At 38.1% G+C, this 20,620-nt stretch overlaps 1 protein-coding gene across 1 annotated transcript in view; it reads left to right on the forward strand.

The window, feature by feature from the left end:
• Positions 1–20,620, forward strand: part of KLB (klotho beta) — a 32,036-nt gene that overhangs the window by 4,562 nt on the left and 6,854 nt on the right. Inside the window, exons 2-3 of the mRNA XM_040238037.1 lie at positions 15,006–15,516; positions 17,699–17,967. Of these exons, the coding sequence (XP_040093971.1) occupies positions 15,006–15,516; positions 17,699–17,967 (780 nt within the window). The remainder of the gene's footprint in view (positions 1–15,005; positions 15,517–17,698; positions 17,968–20,620) is intronic.

Consider the following 20,620-nt stretch of genomic DNA (forward strand, 5'->3'; position numbering starts at 1 on the left):
ACTGTGTTTGATGTGTTTTATGTTTCCAGCACCTAACACAGAATATTAGGTACATGCTAGGTATTAATACGGAGAAGGCAATGGCAACCCACTCCAGTACTCTTGCCTGGAAAATCCCATGGATGGAGGAGCCTGGTGGGCTGCAGTCCATGGGGTCGCTAAGAGTAGGACACGACTGAGTGACTTCACTTTCACTTTTCCCTTTCATGCCTTGGAGAAGGAAATGGCAACCCACTCCAGTGTTCTTGCCTGGAGAATCCCAGGGACCGGGGAGCCTGGTGGGCTGCTGTCTATGGGGTCACACAGAGGTGGACACGACTGAAGTTACTTAGCAGCAGCAGCAACAGGTATTAATACTGTGGAATGAATGGTTTGGGATTTCTATCTTATACCTTGTAATCGAAGAATCAACCACAGGTTCAAAATTCGTATTTCATTGCATTCTAGCTAATTCTTGAAATATTGCTTATATTTATTCAGTGGTGTGTTTTATGTTAGGATTCTTGGTTGCAAGAGATAGAAACCTACCTCAAGTTGACTTAACCAAAAATGAGCAATATCCTGTAACCAAATCACAGGGATGAATGGACCCAGTAACTAGGACACCCTCACAAGCCCTTTATCTTAGTCTCTCTTGTTCATTTCTTCTTGTGGGTTTGCCCCGTACTCTCCTTTGTAGAGGAAAGAGTTCTCTGTCCCAAAATCAGGTTTTAAAATCCCAGATACAAGATTCTAGCCTGTTTGGCCTATGCACGCATGCCTCAGAGCAGCAAAGCGCCAAGTTTAATAAAGGCAGTAATGGTATATGTTTTTATTCTATCTGTAAATCAACAAATATGCAAAATAATTTAAATATATGAATTTTATTCCCTTCCCCCACCTTAAAATGAAATATTTGAGAGCCTCTGAGTAAACATACAGGGAGGTGGGGGATATGAGGTTGCTCATAAGATGGTAACTCCTTCAGTTTATTACACCACTAAATACTGCCAGCTTCTATGATAGTTCTGATCATTTCATGGCTTTAAGTTATTATCCGTCATAGATGTGTACTGTTTACACAGTACCAGGATTTCTTAACCTGGGTGCTGTTGACATATTGGGCCAAATAATTCTTCCTCCTCGTGATCTGCCCTGTGCTTTGTAGGATGTTTAGAAGCATGCCTGGCCTCTGTCCCCTAGATGACAGGGGCACGTTTGGCCCCAGGGTTACAACCAAAATTGTCTCCAGACATTACCAAATGTCCCCTGGAGTTGAGGGGGGATGCACAATTTCTCCCTCTTCCCTCCCTTGAAAACCACTGATTTAAAGCTATAAATTGTCAACTGGTTAAAGATATGAACCATAAAGAACAGTAACTTTGAAATACAATCAATATGAGGGACATACAGTTGTCTCAGTTTTACAAAATCACCTCAAGGAGATTTTCACCAGACTTGTTAAGTCCCATACACAGACCCCAATTTATAGCATATCAGGATGTTTTCGGATAACAAATGAGGCTTTAAAAAATATTAAATGAGAAAATAACATTGTATCTAGTTTGGCTTTTCACACGGTAGGAATAAAGACTGTTCCTACTAGTTCTGTGTTATTTGTAAAATACTTGAAAGAGTTGCCCCAACCCATTTCTCTTATATAGTTATTTATGAACAAAACAATAAACTTACTTTTTGCACACTTGTTCTTTTTTAAGAGTAAAATTCAAGAATTCAGACAAAATGTTATAGAAGCAATATTATAAATATATTAATATTTATCCATTTTTGATGCCATAACTTTGTGTTTCACAAAGCATTACTTCATGGTGGCTTTTTGCTGGCTCGTTTGTATACCCAAGTACCACATGCATTGTTAATCATTTTTTCTTTAAAAATGTTTATTTTGAGGGGAATCTCCTGGGGGTCTAATGGTTAGGATTTGGTGTTTTCACTGCCATGGCCCGGGGTTCAATCCCTGGTTGGGTAACTGAAATCCCATAAGATGATTGGCCAGAAAAAAAGAAAGTGAAAAAAAAGTTTATTTTGAAAGGAAATCTTATATACTATTATATATGAAAGACCAGTGTTTTCTAATATCCTTAAATATGTGACATTTAAAATAAAAAAATGTTCATCTTTGTTATGCCCAATATCACATTCCATACAAAAAGATATAAATGTACCAGCCTTGGAAAACGATAATGAATATGTACATTTTTTTCTGTATTTGAGTATATCTTCAGTGGGATTCCCTGTGGCTCAGAGGGTGAAGACTTTGCCTGCAATGCAGGAGACCTGAGTTTGATCCATGGGTCCGGAAGATCCCCTGGAGAAGAAAATGGCAACCCACTGCAGTATTCTTGCCTGGAAAATCCCACGGATGGAGGAGCCTGGCAGGCTACAGTCCACAGGGTCACAAAGAATTGGCCATGAGTGACTTCATTTTCACTTTTCACTTTTTCAGTCCTAATACCAAACACAGTGTGTCATTTAAAAATATGTCATAAAATACATTTTCTTATGTAGTTAAAATAATTTTAGTAACATAAAACTATTCATTATTAAATGGGAAAATGCCAATATTTATCTTTATGTATGAGTATTTTAAATATTCATATTTTATTTTTTGAATATTTTAAATTTATTTGAAATAAACTTTTCAATACAATCTTTAATGAAATAGAATTACATAAAAGAAAATAGAGGTCAACACTTGTTTGTATACCACACACAAATGATGAAATGATATCTTTAAATTCCTCAGGGGCTCAAGAGATTGCTTAATACTGTGAAAGAGGCTTTCAGGACAAGATATGTTGGGAAACTCTACTCGAGGTCAAGGCCTCACCAGTTTGTTCCTGAGCCTGGAATACGGCTTGATTTATGCCCTATTTTTCCACCTCTTTGAGGAACTCTATCTTGGCATTTATTGGTGTCATTCCCTCAGAGAAGGTCACACAAGGCTGCATATGTATTAGGTATTCAATAAATAATTCAATTGATTATTTTCTATTTAAGGAAAATCTGCTTTGCCCCAGAAAGGATTTAAAATTGTAATTGAATAAAAATGGCTTCAGATGCACACACACACGCACGCGCGTGCACACACACACACACCCCCCCCCAAACCAGATACTGGCGTAAACATACTGTCTTTTCAGAACATGCAAATTCATTGTGTGTACCTGCTTCTATTAAAAAGTTTACATTGAAAGCCCATCTCAAAACAAGGTGCAGAATGTTGACAGCTCTTAAAACGGAGTGATGTGTTTTCAGGGGTCATTATACTATCCTTTCTACCTTTATGTGTTATGACAATTTTCACAATTAAAAACAAAAAATTAAAAAAATAAAAATAAAAGCAAAGAATACCTAAAGTAAGAAAGTAAAGAGATTATTTTGTATTTTGAAAAGAAAAGAAAACAGTCATCTTTATATAGTACGCTTCTTAAGGGTTCTGTCAAAATTCCTAACCAAAATTTAGTGCTAAAACTGCAGAAACAGCTGTGAAAAAGCCACCATTCACATGATTTATAGCTAAGCCTTCTTTGGCAACAGACGGCTGCAACTGTTTTCTTGAACAAGAAGGCTGCTCTGTTTCATAGGCACATTTAAATAGATTAAATGTCATTTTTAAACCTCTTCAGCCCAACCTCCCGTGAATATTTTGAAAACTAAGCATAATATTTCAAAATGGAGTTTCTAGCAGTACTTTTTAGCTTGTCTTGGTTACAGAGAAGCAAAACCTCCAAGGATCATCTGCAATGTTTTTTTCCATGGGGAAAAAAAAGGAATTTTTAAAAGCTCCCTTGTTAAAGATGGGTTGCAAGACAACAATATATCAAAATTAATTTTTGTTAAATCTGCTAGCTAAAAAACTTGCCCAAGCTTTTCTGTCCATGAGAACATTAAAAGAAAACTAACTTGCTACCTTCCACCACTTCCCTTCTAACACCAAAAACAAAACAAAGGAAAAATAATACAGAAATGGGATAAAGGACAGAAGCTGGTTTTAATTCTTAAAATGGGCACTTGAAACAATTATTACAGATAACTTTTTTATGTTCTATTATACTATTCTTAATAGCTATTATGATAAAACTATTTTATTGCACACCTATTATTGTGTCAGAAACTACTAGGTTGCCATTTCCTTCCCCACTTTTCATATGTTATCTCATTTAATTTTTACATCAACCCTGCCAGGTAGGTATTCCTATAGGCATTTTATAGTTGATGAAACTGAAGCCCACAGAAATTTGTATTTTGTATAATTGTGAGATTACACAACTATACAAATGTCTTTTTTTAAACTCACAATAAGTGTCAGATCCAAAATTTAAATTTCATCAGTCTGAATACAAGTTAGCAAGTTAGCTGACATAATCAGCTACCTAGCCTTAGCAAAAAAGACCAATTTACAGCCTACAACCTCATGGCAGCCACTTGTGTTGATGCAGACTTGATAGATATTTGACTTCACTTTGCCTATTTAAAGACCAAAACAATCTAGCTATGTGTTTTATTTGTCCACAAAATCTATGAACAGTTTATCCCTAACTCATGCGTTAATCATGAGGTTTATTTATTATTTGTCCCATGATTTTAACTTTTACTTGTCAGAACTTTAATGTCCCATTAAAGTGCTATTTACTCATATATGTGTGCCTTTGGCAATATCATCTAAAGTTTAAAAATGTTAACATAATTATTCATTTAATTAGCTAATGCATGGTATATATATAACATTATATGCACACAAATATGTGTATTTATATATATATATATTTTTTTTTTTGCCTCACTGAGCAGCTTGCAGGATTTCAGTTTCCCAACAGGGATTGAACCCGGGCCATGGCAGTGAAAACCCAGAATCCTAACCACTAGGCCACCAGGGAACGCCATAGTACCTATATTATAATCCCAATTCATCTTTATTAGGACCTAAGACACATCTAACAAGATACAGGAAATAGTGATCAAGCAAGTTAAAAATAGTATTTTTATCAATGTTTCTAATCAAATTTGAATACAACGTTAAAACAGCTTTTGGATAAGAATTGCCAAAGAGTTTCAATAACCAGAATACCATTGTTTGACAGAAGAGTCTAGTAAAAAAACTATTTGTAGAGGACAGTTGGTATTTTAAAACCTTCAAGAGACCAGTGTTTACCTTTTCTAATCATTAAGTAGAAAAAGTTATACTTCAGTGAATGATTAACAGGTTTAAATAAATGTAATTATAAATGTTCAGAGAATAACATTGTGATCGTATTTAAACAGCTTGATTTGATGTGAACACTCACATACATGGAAAATTAGGCCCAACTGGAGATCGAAAATATTGTAACTAATAGAAACAGTGAATACAATGAAACTATGAACTGAGGGAAACATATACTAGTTTATAATATAACACATGTGTCATTTAATTGCATGCAAAACATCTTACTGAGAAAACTCAGTATTAGAAAATAGTTTATATTAAAAGAAAAAGGAGTAATTAAAATTATTGAACATTAACAGCAATTCTGTTGCTGAAAAGCAGAGGGACACTGAGAATAGACTAGAACCTTCTAACTTACTAGCCAATAAATAGTGAATCACAGAAGTAATGAAAGTGACTTCCAGGGTGATCTAATAGTACTACCTAAAAACTGGGGGAGCCTTGAGGCTGGTGAAAACAGGGATCCTTTAGTATTTTGGAGGAGTCCATTCACTGGTTCTCTATAGCATCATATCTTGACCCGAGATTCTGTGACTGAGTCTTAAACAAAGGGTTGGGTTTACTGCTATCAGTTCATTTTACATGGTAATCACATGTTATTGTAGGCTTCCTTGTTTTACCTTTAAATATGAACGTGTTATTCTGGAGTGAAAAAAAAACCTAAACATTCTTTAATATATAATGGAATCCAGAAGAACAGAACTTTTCATTTAAGTCACTTTTTTTTTTATTTGAGACTTTTGGAACTTCAGACAAAGTGAGGAGTGATAGCACAGAGCAATTAAATTCACTGACAGCAAACCTATTCTCTTAACTTTTTAAAATTTCAAAATAATGCATTTTTACTACAAAACATTTAAACAATACAGAAAGACATAAAGTTAAAAATGAACAGTCTTCTCTTTTCTTACTCCTAAATCCATACCCCAGAACTAACAATGCTAGCAGCTTGTTCAATGTCAAAATATATTTCTCTATCTATATAAGCCTACACATATAGACATTTTTTAAAACTTTGAATCATATTATTAAGATTTTGTTATCATTTCTAACTAATTTTTCTTCTACTTCTTTTTGTACTTTTCTCTCCTACTAGAGGTCTTAGGTCACCTGAAAGCAGGAGCTATCTTGTTAATATTTTTTCTAAATGCTTACTAAAGTGCCTTGTATTTGTTTTCTCTCTGTATTTGTATGTGTGCTTTTTGTTGTTGTTTTGTTTGTTTTTAAGCAGGATATTGGGAAAAGTTTTCAATTAGCAACAATCACACTTTGGATAAATTTAATTGGCTACAATACTGTCACTGTGCAAAGCTACCTTGTTTTATTAAATAAGTGTTTATAGACTTGAATTTAAGCAATTAATCACCATAATGAATGAAGTGTGAAGAAAAGGATAAACTAATAGCCATGGGTTGAAGGAAAGCAAGAAGTAAAAATGATTTCTCTAAACTTGCTTTTACTGTTGTGTATAATTTCTTTAAGGGGAAAAAAATAATTAAGCAGAACAGGAGGTAATGCTGATGAACTCTCTGTTTGGGGACTGAGATGATGTCCCAGCTCTTAAGGCTGGATGAAAATTGAAAGTGAAAGTCATTCAGTTGTGTCTGACTTTTTGTGACCCCATGGACTATATAGCCTATCAGGCTCCTCTGTCCATGGAATTCTCCGGGCCTGAATACTGGAGTGGGTGGCCATTTCCTTCTCCAGGGAATCTTCCCAACCCAGGGATCAAATCTGCTTCTCTTGCATTGAGGGTGAATTCTTTACTGCCGAGCCACAAGGGAAGTCCTCTTAAAGTGTCCCTGGCACCCACTGTCACATGTCTTTCTCAGTGTACTACCCCTCGTTTTTGTGCCACGTCTGTTACATTCTCCTTGCATTTACACAGCCTGTTCAATCACCTTTGAGTCTAAAATATAAATGTCTGTTTTGAAAGCACATAGTTTAATGTGCATCATGTCCAGAAATGACAGTAACCTAGAGGTTGAAGGATTTAGCTCTAATTCTAGCTTTGCACTAACTGAGACGTTGGGCAAGTTACTTATTTATTGTGCTTCAGCATCTTTTCTGGAACAAAGAGTTTTAAAGAATTAGACCAAATGATCTCTAAAGTCCATCTTCTACCTCTAATTAGCAGGCAAGAACACAAAACTTAGAGCAATACAGCCTCAGCTTAACTTAACTTATGAACAAACCACCTAACCTCTCTTCCCTTGCTCTCTTATAAAATGGAAATAATAATAGTACTTACCTCTCGAGATTTAAATGAGGACTGTAATGAGATAGGACATGGAAAGTAGTTAGAATAGTGCTTTGTATCTTTATTGACTGAACCACAAATGTCTGTTATTCAGTCGCAAAGTTGTGTCCACTCTTTGCAACTCCATGGACTGCAGCACGCCAGGCTTCCCTGTCCTTCACTATCTCGCAGAGTTTGGTCAAACTCATGTCCATTGAGTCAATAATGCCATCCAACCATCTCATCCTCTATCGCCCTCTTCTCCTCCTGCCCTCAATCTTTCCCAGCATCAGAGTCTTCCAATGATTTGGCTCTTCTCATCAGGTGGCCAGAGTATTGGAGCTTCAGTATCAGTCCTTCCAATGAATATTTGGGATTGATTTCCTTTAGGATTGACTGGTTTGATCTCCTTGCTGTCCCCTGGACTCTCAAGAGCCTTCTCCAGCACTACCAAAAGCATCAGTTGTTTAGTGCTCAGCCTTCTTTATGGTCCAACTCTCACATCCATACATGACTACTGGAAAAACCATAGCTTTGACTATACGGACCTTTGTTAGCAAAGTGATGTAGGAAAACTATGACAAACCTAGACAGTGTATTGAAAAGCTCAGTATGTTTAGCACTAGATATATGTTTATTTTTACTACTGTTTATATTATAAATTTTCTGATTCTGCAATTTAAACACTTTTCTATTTTATCATGAAAGTCACTCACCTTTAAGGAACTATTTAATTAAGACTTGTGCAAAGATGAGGCTGTGCTTAGTGCTATGCAACCAAAGCATCCCTGCCCTTTCAGTCTAACATTGACAATGGTGTACAGATCACCATCTTCAGTCAAGACGGTCAAGTGTAAAAATGGTTCCTAAGGGATTCATGTAGCCTCTGACAGCAGTGAGAACAATATCCAATGTCAACATTGCCAGTTCTAGGAAAGAGGGGAATTACACATAAATGTCACATGCTGTACTAGGCACTTGGACAACAACATGGTTTTCTGAAAATCCCAAATTTGCTGGTAGGTCCTTCATGAACTTTCTACATGATCCTAAATTTCAGACCCGTATATAGATATTTTATTCTCAACAGGCAAGAGTGAGACCCTCATTCTAAGACTATTTAGTTCTTTTAATAACCAACTGCAGCAGAAAGAAAATGTAATTTTAAAACAGTCTGTCGTGGTTCACGTCAAATGGCCTTTCCCCAAGATTCAAAATTTAGAACTGGTGGGACATAGAGAAAACTGGATAGTTTAGTGTAGTGTTCAGAGAGGCCTGGGTTCACGTCCTGGCTCCATCACTATTCAGTCTCTTTAACTTCAGTTTCTTCTCTAAAATGGGAAAAATAAAAGCTGCTCTGCAGAGGCTGTATTATCAACAACGTATCTCAGGTCACCAGCAAACTAGCTGATCCATAGTGGGCATTCAGTCAACAAGTATTCTATGCCAGGCTCTCCCCTGGGCATCTGTTTGTAAAACTGTGAACAAAATAGATACAGTTAAGAACCCTGTAGGCCAAGAGTGGATCTATGTTGCCTGGGCCTGAAATTTACATAAAGGAGGAAAAAAGCAAAACAAAGTCATAAACACAAGTGTTGGTACAAAAGTAAACATCTATTTAGAATGAGAAAAATATTACAACAAATTACTGTAGTAATTGTAGTCTTAGAGATTCAGATTCCTTATTTTCTGAGGTCTCTTCAAGGAATTTATCAGAAACACTTAATTAGAAACGTTTCCAATCACTGTCTGGCTCCCCACCCCACCCAGGACATTTCATGGGGACTCAGGCCAGTGAGGAGCCCTGAAGTTTTAGGTTCCTTAGGTTTACAGCCAGTCTGCCTTTGTGGCAAGCCCCAAAGTGGTAGGTCTTCTTTTTACTTTTGTAATAATTATATTATTTGTAATTTTCAGAGTGGTTTCTATATTGACTATCTTTAACTTTTTATTTCTAAATTCTGAGGAAAGGCTTCAAGTCTCCAACCCAGGCCATTTTGGCTTCAGTTATACTTGGAGATACAGTCTTTTTGCATGAAAATTTTACTAACAGGATCACTATTGTCAATTTAATAATAACAGAAAACTTAAAATGTCATTCCACCTTCTGCAAAGTTGGCATGCATATATTTTCCTTGGGCAACTAATCTGAACTTCAATAAGGTACCAATTTACTGATATTGATTTCTTCTAAGTACCCGCCTAATATCTGGAGAAACCTACAGATGCTTCACTTAATAAATTATTGCCTTTATTCTAAACCTTTTCTTCTTTGTGTTGCCAGGCTTAGATTCTGGCTCAGGCATTAGTTTAATCTAGTAATATTACAATTGAAATTAGAATTCTGTGACAATAATAGGACCTTTTTTTGCAGGAACAAATATATTAGTTTTTACATGACTTCTATGGGGAAATCCTGACACTATGCAAACTGATAACAATCAATGATTTGTAAGAATAAGTTGAAGATATCATGATTGAAAAGAAAATAGGAGGAAAATAATGAATTTTAACATGATCTGTGTTACTCCAACCATACAAAACATGAATTCAAACCATTAGAAATAAAATGGGTAAATATCTTATTTATGAAAGGTAATAACTTTTGTTAATATTTAAATTCTATCCTAAGAATAATGAGTGTAAGATATTGTTTCCAAGAGAGTTTCAAGATTGTCCAAAAAAATAATAAGAAAATAACAATCACATAATATATTTCAAGGAAATAATAGTCATATAATCTTTTTAGCCATGAACTATAAAGTTGACATATCTTAAGCACCCAATAAATAATGCAGAATGAATGAATATTAAATAATTTAGAAGAGCAGGATTGTAACTAGTAGAAAACTTGATATCTAATATAAAGAAGTGCTGGGTAAAAATAAAAAAAAATTTTTAAGTGCTAGGTAAATGAAAAAATGAATCAAACAGAAATTAATTCTAGCCCAAATGGACAATGAATAAACTCAGACAGCAGCAACAAAAATAAATGAGGGCAAAACTGTTGGCCAGGCGCCTTGAGAGTTCAGGGAGCGCCATCTGTGAACACTAGTATGCCCACACAACTTCCCACAGCTGTTCTCCACAGCAAGTTAATTAATTTTCAGCTTCCTCCTTTAAAGTACTTTAAATTTAGGTTTCTGTGGTTTTCATAAGGTCTTTAAGTATATTACCTGTTCTATCTTCACAATAATTCTCTGGAATGTCTATTTTTAGCTCAGTATAATGAAGGAGGGACCTGACTGCCTCTGGGAGGGAAATGACTTAGGCAAGACCTTAAAGTTAGTTAGTAGCAGGGCCAGTGCCAAAGCCTAGGCGTCCTGCTCTCAGGATCCAGGTCCTGTCCCCCGTGGTACCACGTAGGTGAGCAGCACTTACATAGCATTCCTGACTGCCAGTTATCCCCCAAAAGAGCAATCAATGATTCTAAGTAGATGGTTGAAAAACAGCCACACTGAAGGACAAAATGTATGCAAAGCAATTTGGAAATATGTAAGGCATTTCAAAAAATAGGTAGCTCATTCCTGGGTTTTTATTTAAAAAAAAAAAAGGAAATAATTCAAACAAATTAAAAGCTATATGACCAAAGAGAGTCATTACATTATTTATGGCAGAAAGGAAGGAGGAAAGGGTGTGACGGAGGGAAGAAGGAACGAAGAGAGAGAAAAGAGAGGGAGGAGGAAAGGAGACAGGAAGGGAAAGACAAGCTAATTTTTATCAAAAGAGGGAGATGACTAAGGAAATCATATTTCATCCAACTCATACTGTTAAGGTTATTATGAAAACTAAAAATAACATGGAAAATGTTAGAGTGACTTTAGCTGAGAAATATATTTTGAAAAGCTGGGAGGGAAACAGAAATATGGAAACAATGTGCTCTGTGGAGTTTTAAAGTAAATTTTCTTTAATGGTGCTAATACTTTATTAAATAGCTTTAACAATAAACAAGTTTAAAGTTCACATGCAAATATTTCAGCCAAAATGTGACTACAACCATGCACAGATTTGAAATTTTAATTTTTGACCAATGATTGAGCATTCCTTAAATACAGATACGTGTGATGTACCAGGTTTCTTCAGTACATGCCATCCAAAGCACTGCCTCCCATTTGTGTCCCTTCCATCATCCTGACCCCTTCTTCATCTTTGTTTCTAAAGTTGTCCAGCTATCTTATTTGCTTCCTATCATGCGTCTGGACTTCCAGTGGCATCAGAGAACTGCTATGTTAGATTAGAGGAGGGAGCAGAATGAGATATTGGGCCCCTGGCTGTCTCTCCCTGCTATCGGCCTCAAAAAGAAAAAGCAGACTTCTCCTTTAAGCTACTGAATCTAAAGAACAAAGGTTGAAGCTCCCTTAAATCAATCATTCCAAAGGTAGATGGCCTTGTACAAGAAAGAGGGTAACCTTGGAAAATCACAGAATGACGGTTGTGCAAGGTTGCAGGGCCCAGGTTGCACTCCCCCCACCAACTGTGGTCCAGTTTCCCCAGCAGACCTTCTTTCTGAGCGTTGGACCAAAGCACGCACATAGATATTCCAGTGTCATCAAGAGTTATGTCAAACTCACTCTTTTGGAGCAATACATTTTACCTGGTTACTTGGCAAACAGGATCAAGTTATAACTATAAATACTGCACAAAGAACCTCCCCCACATTCTCTACATGAGAATGGAGAGGCTCTCTTCAGCCCAGAGCAAAGATAACCCTAGATACCTTGATAGCCTATGCAAATAGCAGCAAAGGTGAAAGAGACACTGTGAAACACCAAGGTCACCTTGGGGCATAACAACATGTGTATATAGCATGTGTATCTAGATATATGGAGAGATCTATTTTTCCAGAAAACTTGCTTGGAAAACTACTGCAAAGATACATGTCTGTTTTATCACAACTTACATCATCTTTCATTTAATCACTGAAATATGCAGTAGAATATTTATTTCAAAGAAAATTCTCCCTTCTTGTTTTTTCCTATTAGAGCTGATTAATTGCTGTTGGGACTGGTTTAATACATTATACAAATTTCAACTCACTTTCCCTTTAGTGTCTGATGACATCATATTTGCCAGGCAGCTAGTTTATGGCTCAGAATCTTACATGTGTTTAATACTTTACACATCAGAGGTGCACACCCACCCACCGGAGGCGTACTACTGGTCACTGGGGCTTTTATGGATGAAAGCACTGAGGCTACCAAGGGATTAAGTGATGGATTAGAATAAGCAAAGAATGCCTCCCTTTGAATTCTAGCAATGCACAATTGCTTTTGTTTCAAATCAGGAAAAATGCAGTTAAGACCCGCTGTGATTCCAGCCCCAGAAAAGTCTGGAGCAGCTGAGACCACTTCAGATGGAGTTTGTCCCAGGTAGTACTGAGAGTCCTTCCAGAAACTGCAACCTCAGGTTGGAGGCAGGGGAGGAGGTTACAGCCTGAACACTTTTTTGAGAAGAGTATTCTTTAAGGATCTTTAGGAACATTGGGGTTCTTGCTAAGTGATCCTAGAATCTTCCAATGAAAACTGAGTAAGAACAGGTAGATAGAGGTAGTAGCTGGAGGCATCTCCTTCTTCAGAAAATCTTTCATGAAATTGTTTAATTTAGCTCTTCTTGCATAAAGCAAGGAGACATCAGTTTTGAAATCCTCACCCCTTACATTAATGTTTATCTCTCCCCACCCTAACATGAGTTTATGGAGCATTTTTAATGTCCACAGGATCTATTAGGATTGAATCATTGTTCATATTTTATTGCTTTTGACCTACAAAAAGGCACTTCTGGATAATTCAACCCAATATAATAAAACATCTCCAGTGAGCAAAAGGAAAAAAAAAAAGCAAAGGAACAGATTGAAAGCTGACTTTGTGGGTTAGAAGCAGTAAGGGTTTGTGCTCTTGTTCTAGAAGCACCCAAATAGAGGAGAAATTGGCAGATTTCGGAAGAGACAAGAAGAGGCAAGCAAGTCAGGTGCTGGGAAGAGGAAAGGAGAACAGACTACACAAGGATGTACAATAGACTACATAACGCATATTAAATGTGCATTAATTTTTTTCAACACCATTCTTGTAGAGAAGGGGAACAAAAAGAAGCAAATGTAGAAACATATGGGAAGCCTATTGAAAATGTGTTCATTTCCCCAGGAAGTTCTGGCTTCCCAGGACAGGAAAGAGACCTTGGGCATTAATCTGGCTTGTGTGTGTAAGTCGCTTCAGTTATGTCCGACCCTTCGCGATCCTATGGACTATAGCCCACTAGTCTCCTCTGCATGGAGTTCTCCAGGCAAGAATACTGGAATGGGTGCCATGCCCTCTTCTAGGGGATCTTCCTAACCTAGGGATCGAAGCCAGGTATCCCACATTGCAGGTGGATTCTTTACTGTTTCAACCACCAGGGAAACCCTTGGTGGGGGGGCCAGAGCCATTAATTGGAATCCTTAACCTTTGGTTCTCCTTCTGATACACCTCATGGTTCTTTACTGGCTTAATTTACTGTTCATTTTATGTGGTGCTATATATTTCTCTTTCACACATTTTATTATTTTTTTTTTTTTCTTTCACACATTTTAGTCTTATTTTCCCATTGAGATCATTGGCTTCTGAGAGCAGACTCCTGTACTGTTTATTTCAGCTTCTCAAGACAAGACAAGACAGGCATTCATTGAGTCAGCACTCAGTAAGTACCTATTAAATAGATTAGAGACCGATCATGAGGCTCTGTTTTAAGTGAGCTCAGCTGGAAATGTAAACTCCAGAGGGACCAATAATAACACCCATCTTTAGGCAGTAGCTCCTGGCTGCTCTATTCTATGCTACATAATCAATATATACATTAGCCCTGCATCTGAAAACAACTTTACAAAGGGGATTATTATTTTTAACTTCATTTTACAGCTGAAGATACGAAGAGATTTCAGAAAGTTTAAGTGACTTGTCAAAGGCCACTGTAGCTTGTACTTCAACCTGAAGCCCAAGTGTGCTGACCCCAAATCCTACACTATTTCCACTGGTTTTCTGTTTTGTACCATGCCTGCCACCCTTTTGTAATAACAGTAATAATAGCTAAGGCTCATATAGAGGTTACTCTGTGCCAGGTACTCTCCTAAAGTACATTAATTCATTCAAATCTTACAATAAGAGGTGAGCTCTGTTATCCATTTACAGAAATTTAAAGGCTGTGTTATCCCGCATTTCTAACCTAGTGCCAAAAGATCACTGCTCAGAGTCTTTTTATGTAGAGGAAAAAACCCTGTAATCTACATAGTATCTCACCTGCATGCAGCCCCAAGAAGGCCTGGAAGGGAGACAGGGAGAGAAAAAGTAAGATGGAGCTTGGACAAGGGCTCTCTGCCTGCCCCTCGGTGATCTTACAGGGGAGCGTTTAAGTTGGAAGCACGGAGGAAGTGAACAGAGTGCAGACTCTGTAGTTATCAGAGTTCTCTGGCAGCTTTCCCCTCCATCACACAGCAATTCATTAATTTATCCATGAAAATACCTTCTACCAGCCAAGTCACAACCTTGAGAGTAACAGCAATAAAGATTAACAATATTTTCTTATTACTAGGCTCATTCGAAAGTTTGGCATAACTACAACAGAAATTTCCGCCCACATCAGAAGGGTCAGCTGTCCATCACATTGGGATCCCATTGGATTGAACCAAACAGATCAGAAAATACAATGGATATACTCAAGTGCCAACAATCCATGGTTTCTGTGCTCGGGTGGTTTGCCAACCCTATCCACAGGGATGGCGACTATCCAGAAGTCATGAGAAAGCAACTGCTCTCCATTCTACCTCGTTTCTCTGAAGCAGAGAAGAATGAGGTGAGGGGCACAGCTGACTTCTTTGCCTTTTCCTTTGGACCCAACAATTTCAAGCCCCCCAACACTATGGCTAAACTGGGACAAAACGTGTCACTCAATTTAAGAGATGCGCTAAACTGGATTAAACTGGAATATGGCAATCCCCGAATCTTGATTACTGAGAATGGCTGGTTCACGGACAGTCACGTAAAAACAGAGGATACCACAGCCATCTACATGACGAAGAACTTCCTCAACCAGGTTCTTCAAGGTTGGTCGTACATCAGCTCAATTAAAAAAAAACTGTTTCAAATACTTTTGCTATAGGATATTTAAGGTCACCTTTGAATAGGTTGCTCGTATTGCTGGACTTTTCTATTGTGCAGTGATGACAGAATTTTATGTTACTCTCATGTCTCTTTTTTTTTTTTTCAGTTTCATGTCCTTTATAAATGAGTTTGAAAGCAAAATAATTTTAGGTTGTAGATACATCCTAATTGTCAACAAGGTGCTGCTTCATTCCTTCAAAAAGAACATAATGCTAAAGGAAAAAGAAAAGAGTCACTCAGTCGTGTCCAGCTCTCTGCCACTCCATGGTCTGTAGCCCACCAGGGTCCTCTGTCCATGGAATTCTCCAGGAAAGAGTACTGGAGAGGGTTGCCATTCCCTTCTCCAGGGGATCTTCCTGACCCAGGGATTGAACCTGGATCTCTTTTATTGCAGGCAGATTCTTTACAGTGTGAGCCACCAGTGCTAAAAGAGACATGTCCAAAGTTTAACAGTTTTACGATGCTGAAAGCTTTTCTTGATTTTGCTCCTTTTACTCTATTAAACGACTCGATGATGAAAAGTCTGAATACCGGGAATGAGCCATGAATGGCTAAGCTGAACAATTTCTATTGTTCCTGGATATTTCTCTAAGCCCTGCTCATCCTCTCTTTCCTTTTCCATTACTCAGGGAGTGACATCTGCAGGTGGCTGATTGAAATAATGGAGCAGAAGACGAGCTTTGATTACGATGGTTCTGTCCCCTTCAGAATTGGGCTCCATTTCTCTCCCATAGAAAGGAATTCTTGGTGGCTCTTTCTACAACTCTGTAGCTCTCTTTAGAAGTCACAAGCTTGAAGGGAATGCCCTGGGGATCCAGTGGTTTGGACTTCGCGCTTTCACTGCCAAAGCATGGATTTGATTCCTGGTCAGGGAATTAAGATCATGGCAAACTGCATGGAGTGGCCAAAACAAAAGTCACAAACTTGGAGAAAAAAAATCCCTGGTTCTTTAGAGAGTGTTCAGGGAAGGTCCCCAGGGAGAGCAAGACACTACTATTCCAACCTGCAGGAGGATCACGTGGAACAGAGCTGTGCCAGGCCCAGCCCCAGGGCTCGTGCACACGGGGGTCTCCAGAGCACAGAACTCTGCCCATAGCTCCTGGGCAGAGGTGGTATCACTCCCTAGGCATTACCATTCCTCCTTTCACAGGGCCCTGTGACACCAAAGCACGAGACTCAGGGCCTGCTGAAACATTTATCTCATCAGAATCTCTTGACATCAATTCTACCTTTTAGGAAAAGAAATTCTGTGACAAAACCCCCAAAGTGCAGAAAGGAGACATTTCCATGAGAAAATGAAAGCTTTTAAGAACCAAGGTTCATGTTTGATTGAACCATTGTTGTTTTTATTGCATATTTAATTTTTATCTAATTCCTAAACACTGTTAAATTTAAAGCTAGAAAATTTCTGAAAGATCATCTTTTTCAATCCTCTGTTTTAACTAATGAGAAAACTGAGGTCGAGAAACCTGCCCAATAGCCCCGCCCAGGAGCACAATAGAGCAAGCCCTCTCCCCTCTTGCCTCTGGGCCCAGTCAGTTCGTGTTCTCTTACATCACTCTGCTTCTGTCTCCTCCTTAAATCTGCATTCACATATGTTCATTCTCAAAGCTGATGTTTCAGTCCCTGAGGATTGTTTCATAGAAGACAGTTTGTCCACAAATGGGAAACCACCCAAGCTTGAAATGAGAAACTCTTGGTCAAAGCTGGCATCTGCATTGGTCCCAAAGGGTTCTGGAAATTACCATGCACTCTGACACAGATTTACACACCAAGTTAAGTCTCATGAATATTTTATTTTTATTTTATGTATTTATTTTTTGGCCATGTGGTGCCCCACACGGGATCTTAGTTCCCTGACCAGGAATATTTTAAACTTGACCCTTTAACTGTGTTGTTCACTTGGGAAGACCATTCTAGTTGAAAATAACCGCCCCTTTTCAAATATAAAAATAAAATTCAAAAAAATAAATAAAATAAAATTCCTAGTTGATATAATGGGCCTGCAAATTAGGCAAAAGGTTGGTTTCACAATATGCTGCCCCTGGCATGTCATTTGTGAAGCTGTAAACATGAACCAGAGTGTTTAGGCCTCTGAACATCTGCTTTTGTCCTTCTGTACAGCAATCAAGTTTGATGAAATACAAGTGTTTGGTTACACAGCCTGGTCCCTCCTGGATGGCTTTGAATGGCAGGATGCTTACACCACTCGCCGAGGATTATTTTATGTGGATTTTAATAGTAAACAAAAAGAAAGAAAGCCCAAGTCTTCAGCACATTACTATAAACAGATCATTCAAGAAAATGGTTTCACTGTGAAAGAGTCCACACCAGATGTGCAGGGTCAGTTTCCCTGTGATTTTTCCTGGGGTGTCACTGAATCTGTCCTTAAGGTAAGTGGCTACTTACAAATTAACTATGCATGCATGCTAAGTCACTAAGTTGTGTCTGACCCTTTGCTCCCCTATGGACCGTAGTCCACCACGCTCCTCTGTCCATGCAATTTTCCAGGCAAGAATACTGCAGTGGGTTGCCATGCCCTCCTCCAGGGGTTCTTCCCTGATCCAGGGATCAAACATGCGTCTCTTTTGTCTCCTGTATTGGCAGGCAAGTTCTTTACCACTAGCGCCACCTAGGAAGCTCCACAAATATAACTATCAGTTCAGTTCAGTCGCTCAGTTGTGTCTGATTCTTTGCGACACCATGAAACGCAGCACGCCAGGCCTCCCTGTCCATCACCAACTCCAAATAATACACAGTATTCCCTTTCATTTTACTCAATGACATCTAAGAAACAGCTGTCAGATAATATCAAATACCATGATTATTTGGGGGTTATAAGGGGACATTGGGGAAAGAAGAGAGAGGAAGGGAAGAATTCATGCTAACTAAGAGCTTTTCACACTGCCCTCAAGTTGCATATAGTCTAGAGAGATCTTCCAGTCATTTTTGTGACAGCCATTTGTCAGTAGTATCAAAATTACAGGAAACAAATTTTACAGTTTTTTTTTTTTTTTTTTTTTTTTTTTAATTTTGTTGGCTGCACCATGTAGCATGTAGGATCTTAGTTTCCCGACCAAGGATTGAACCCACACCCTCGGCAGTGAAAGCATGGAGTCTTAGCCACTGGACCACCAGGGAATTCCCTAGATTTTTGTTTTGCCAGAAGCAAATTAGTAGTGGCCCTTCATTTAAGTGATTTATGATAAATTTGGGTCATTTTCCTTATGAGGTCTTTATACCCCAATGGGGCCTCCTGACTTGCCTCATTCTTCACCTTCTTCAAATGTAACTCAAATGTCAACCTCTCAATAAGGCTTCCCTCTACTCCAAACAGCATAACTTCATCACTATCACTGCTTTTTCTCCCTTCCTGCTTTATTTTCTTATATAGCATTCATCATATCTACCATACTATGTTTTACACATTTTCCTTTTTTTCTCCAGCTTTATTGAGATATAATTGACATACAACACTGTGTAAGTTTGAGGTGTACAATGTGTTAATTTGATACATTTTTCATTGCAAAAACATTACCACTATGGCATTAGCCATCACTTCCATACCATCACAGGCAAGAAAATTTAAGATCTTTTTTTATGGTAAGAAAATTTAAAATCTTCTTAGCAACTTTCAAGTATACAATACAATATTATTAGCTATAGTCACCATCCTGTATAATAGACCCCCAGAACATGTTAATCTAATAAGTTTGTATCCTTCAATCAGTATCTCATTTCCCCACTGCCATCCTCGGTAACCGCTTTACACATTTTCCTTACTGATCATCTGTTTCTCCTACTAGAATGCAAACTTTCTCTGCAAGACGGTGGAGAGGTTTGAGGCTTTACTGCCTGCTGGATGCCTTACTAGAGCAGTTTCAGATACACAGTAGGTGCTCAGTGCATAGTGTATGAAAAAGGTCAACTTTTAGACCCAGGTGAGCCTACACCACCTGGGTGGTATCTTTCATTTTATAGCTGAGGAAAGTAAGGCCTGTCAATTAATAACAGAAAGTGACTTGCCTAAGGTAACAAATAGTGGCAGAACTCTAGCAAGCTGTCCTCAAGTTCTCAGATGCACGATGCTCTTTCCGAAATAATTTTTCCGAAACTATTTTTGAAGCTCCTACTATGTTCCAAGCACTTAACTTCTGAATGTATGTGCATTCAGTATACTTAATCACAAAACCCTCATTTTATAGGCAAAGAAATCAAAGCTTAGGAAGGTTACATAACTTGTCCAACTTACCCTGATTTGTCTGTCTCTGACCATTATGATATAAGACCTCATAGTACTTGTATTATAGAAGCTTATGGAAAAACAAGATGTGCAAGGGATACAACTAGACAAAAGGGCCAAAACCGTGAGTGACCAAAGTTATGAATCTCAACCCCTATCAGTATTTAAACAAAACTTTAGGAAAGGCCCAGGAGTGATAAAAGGAAAAAAGATATAGGGAGTGATATAAACACAGTGACTCACCTTCAGTTTGTGACCCCCAGAGAGGCACGTACTTACCCAGTATCTCTCTCCTCTTCCATATGGCACAGGCAGACCATCTTTTCCCTACCACTTCAAGTAGGTTTATGTTTTGCAAAGTCTAGAACCAGCAACAACAGGCCCCAGGAGAGACAAGAGTTCCAGTTTGTACATAACCCAACCTGCAAGTTCCTGCTTCATGTGAAGACCCATTTGCTCTCCAGTAACTGACACTATAACTGTCTGTCCGCTCTGAGGACCCTACTCCTATTCCTCGGAGCAAGAGCTGATCACTTGGTCAGGGGAAAGTAATGCTGTGATCAATCAGACCTGGGCTTCTTGCTCACACCTGGAGCCCACTGAGGAGTCAGCTTCACTTGCACTTAAGGAATGAGGATAAATGCTTTACCAAGAAAAATTTGGATGCTTTTTGAAAACTCAGCCAAAGGTTGTATGAATAGATGATGGGCAGGCAAGAGTAGATGTGCTCTACAGGAAGACTACAAAATGAAAATAACATTTCAAAAATACTACTATGCCTTCCCCAGCATCTGGGCCTATGT

The sequence above is a fragment of the Oryx dammah genome, unplaced genomic scaffold (assembly GCF_014754425.2).
Source record: "Oryx dammah isolate SB20612 unplaced genomic scaffold, SCBI_Odam_1.1 HiC_scaffold_3, whole genome shotgun sequence".
Classification (NCBI taxonomy): domain Eukaryota; kingdom Metazoa; phylum Chordata; class Mammalia; order Artiodactyla; family Bovidae; genus Oryx; species Oryx dammah.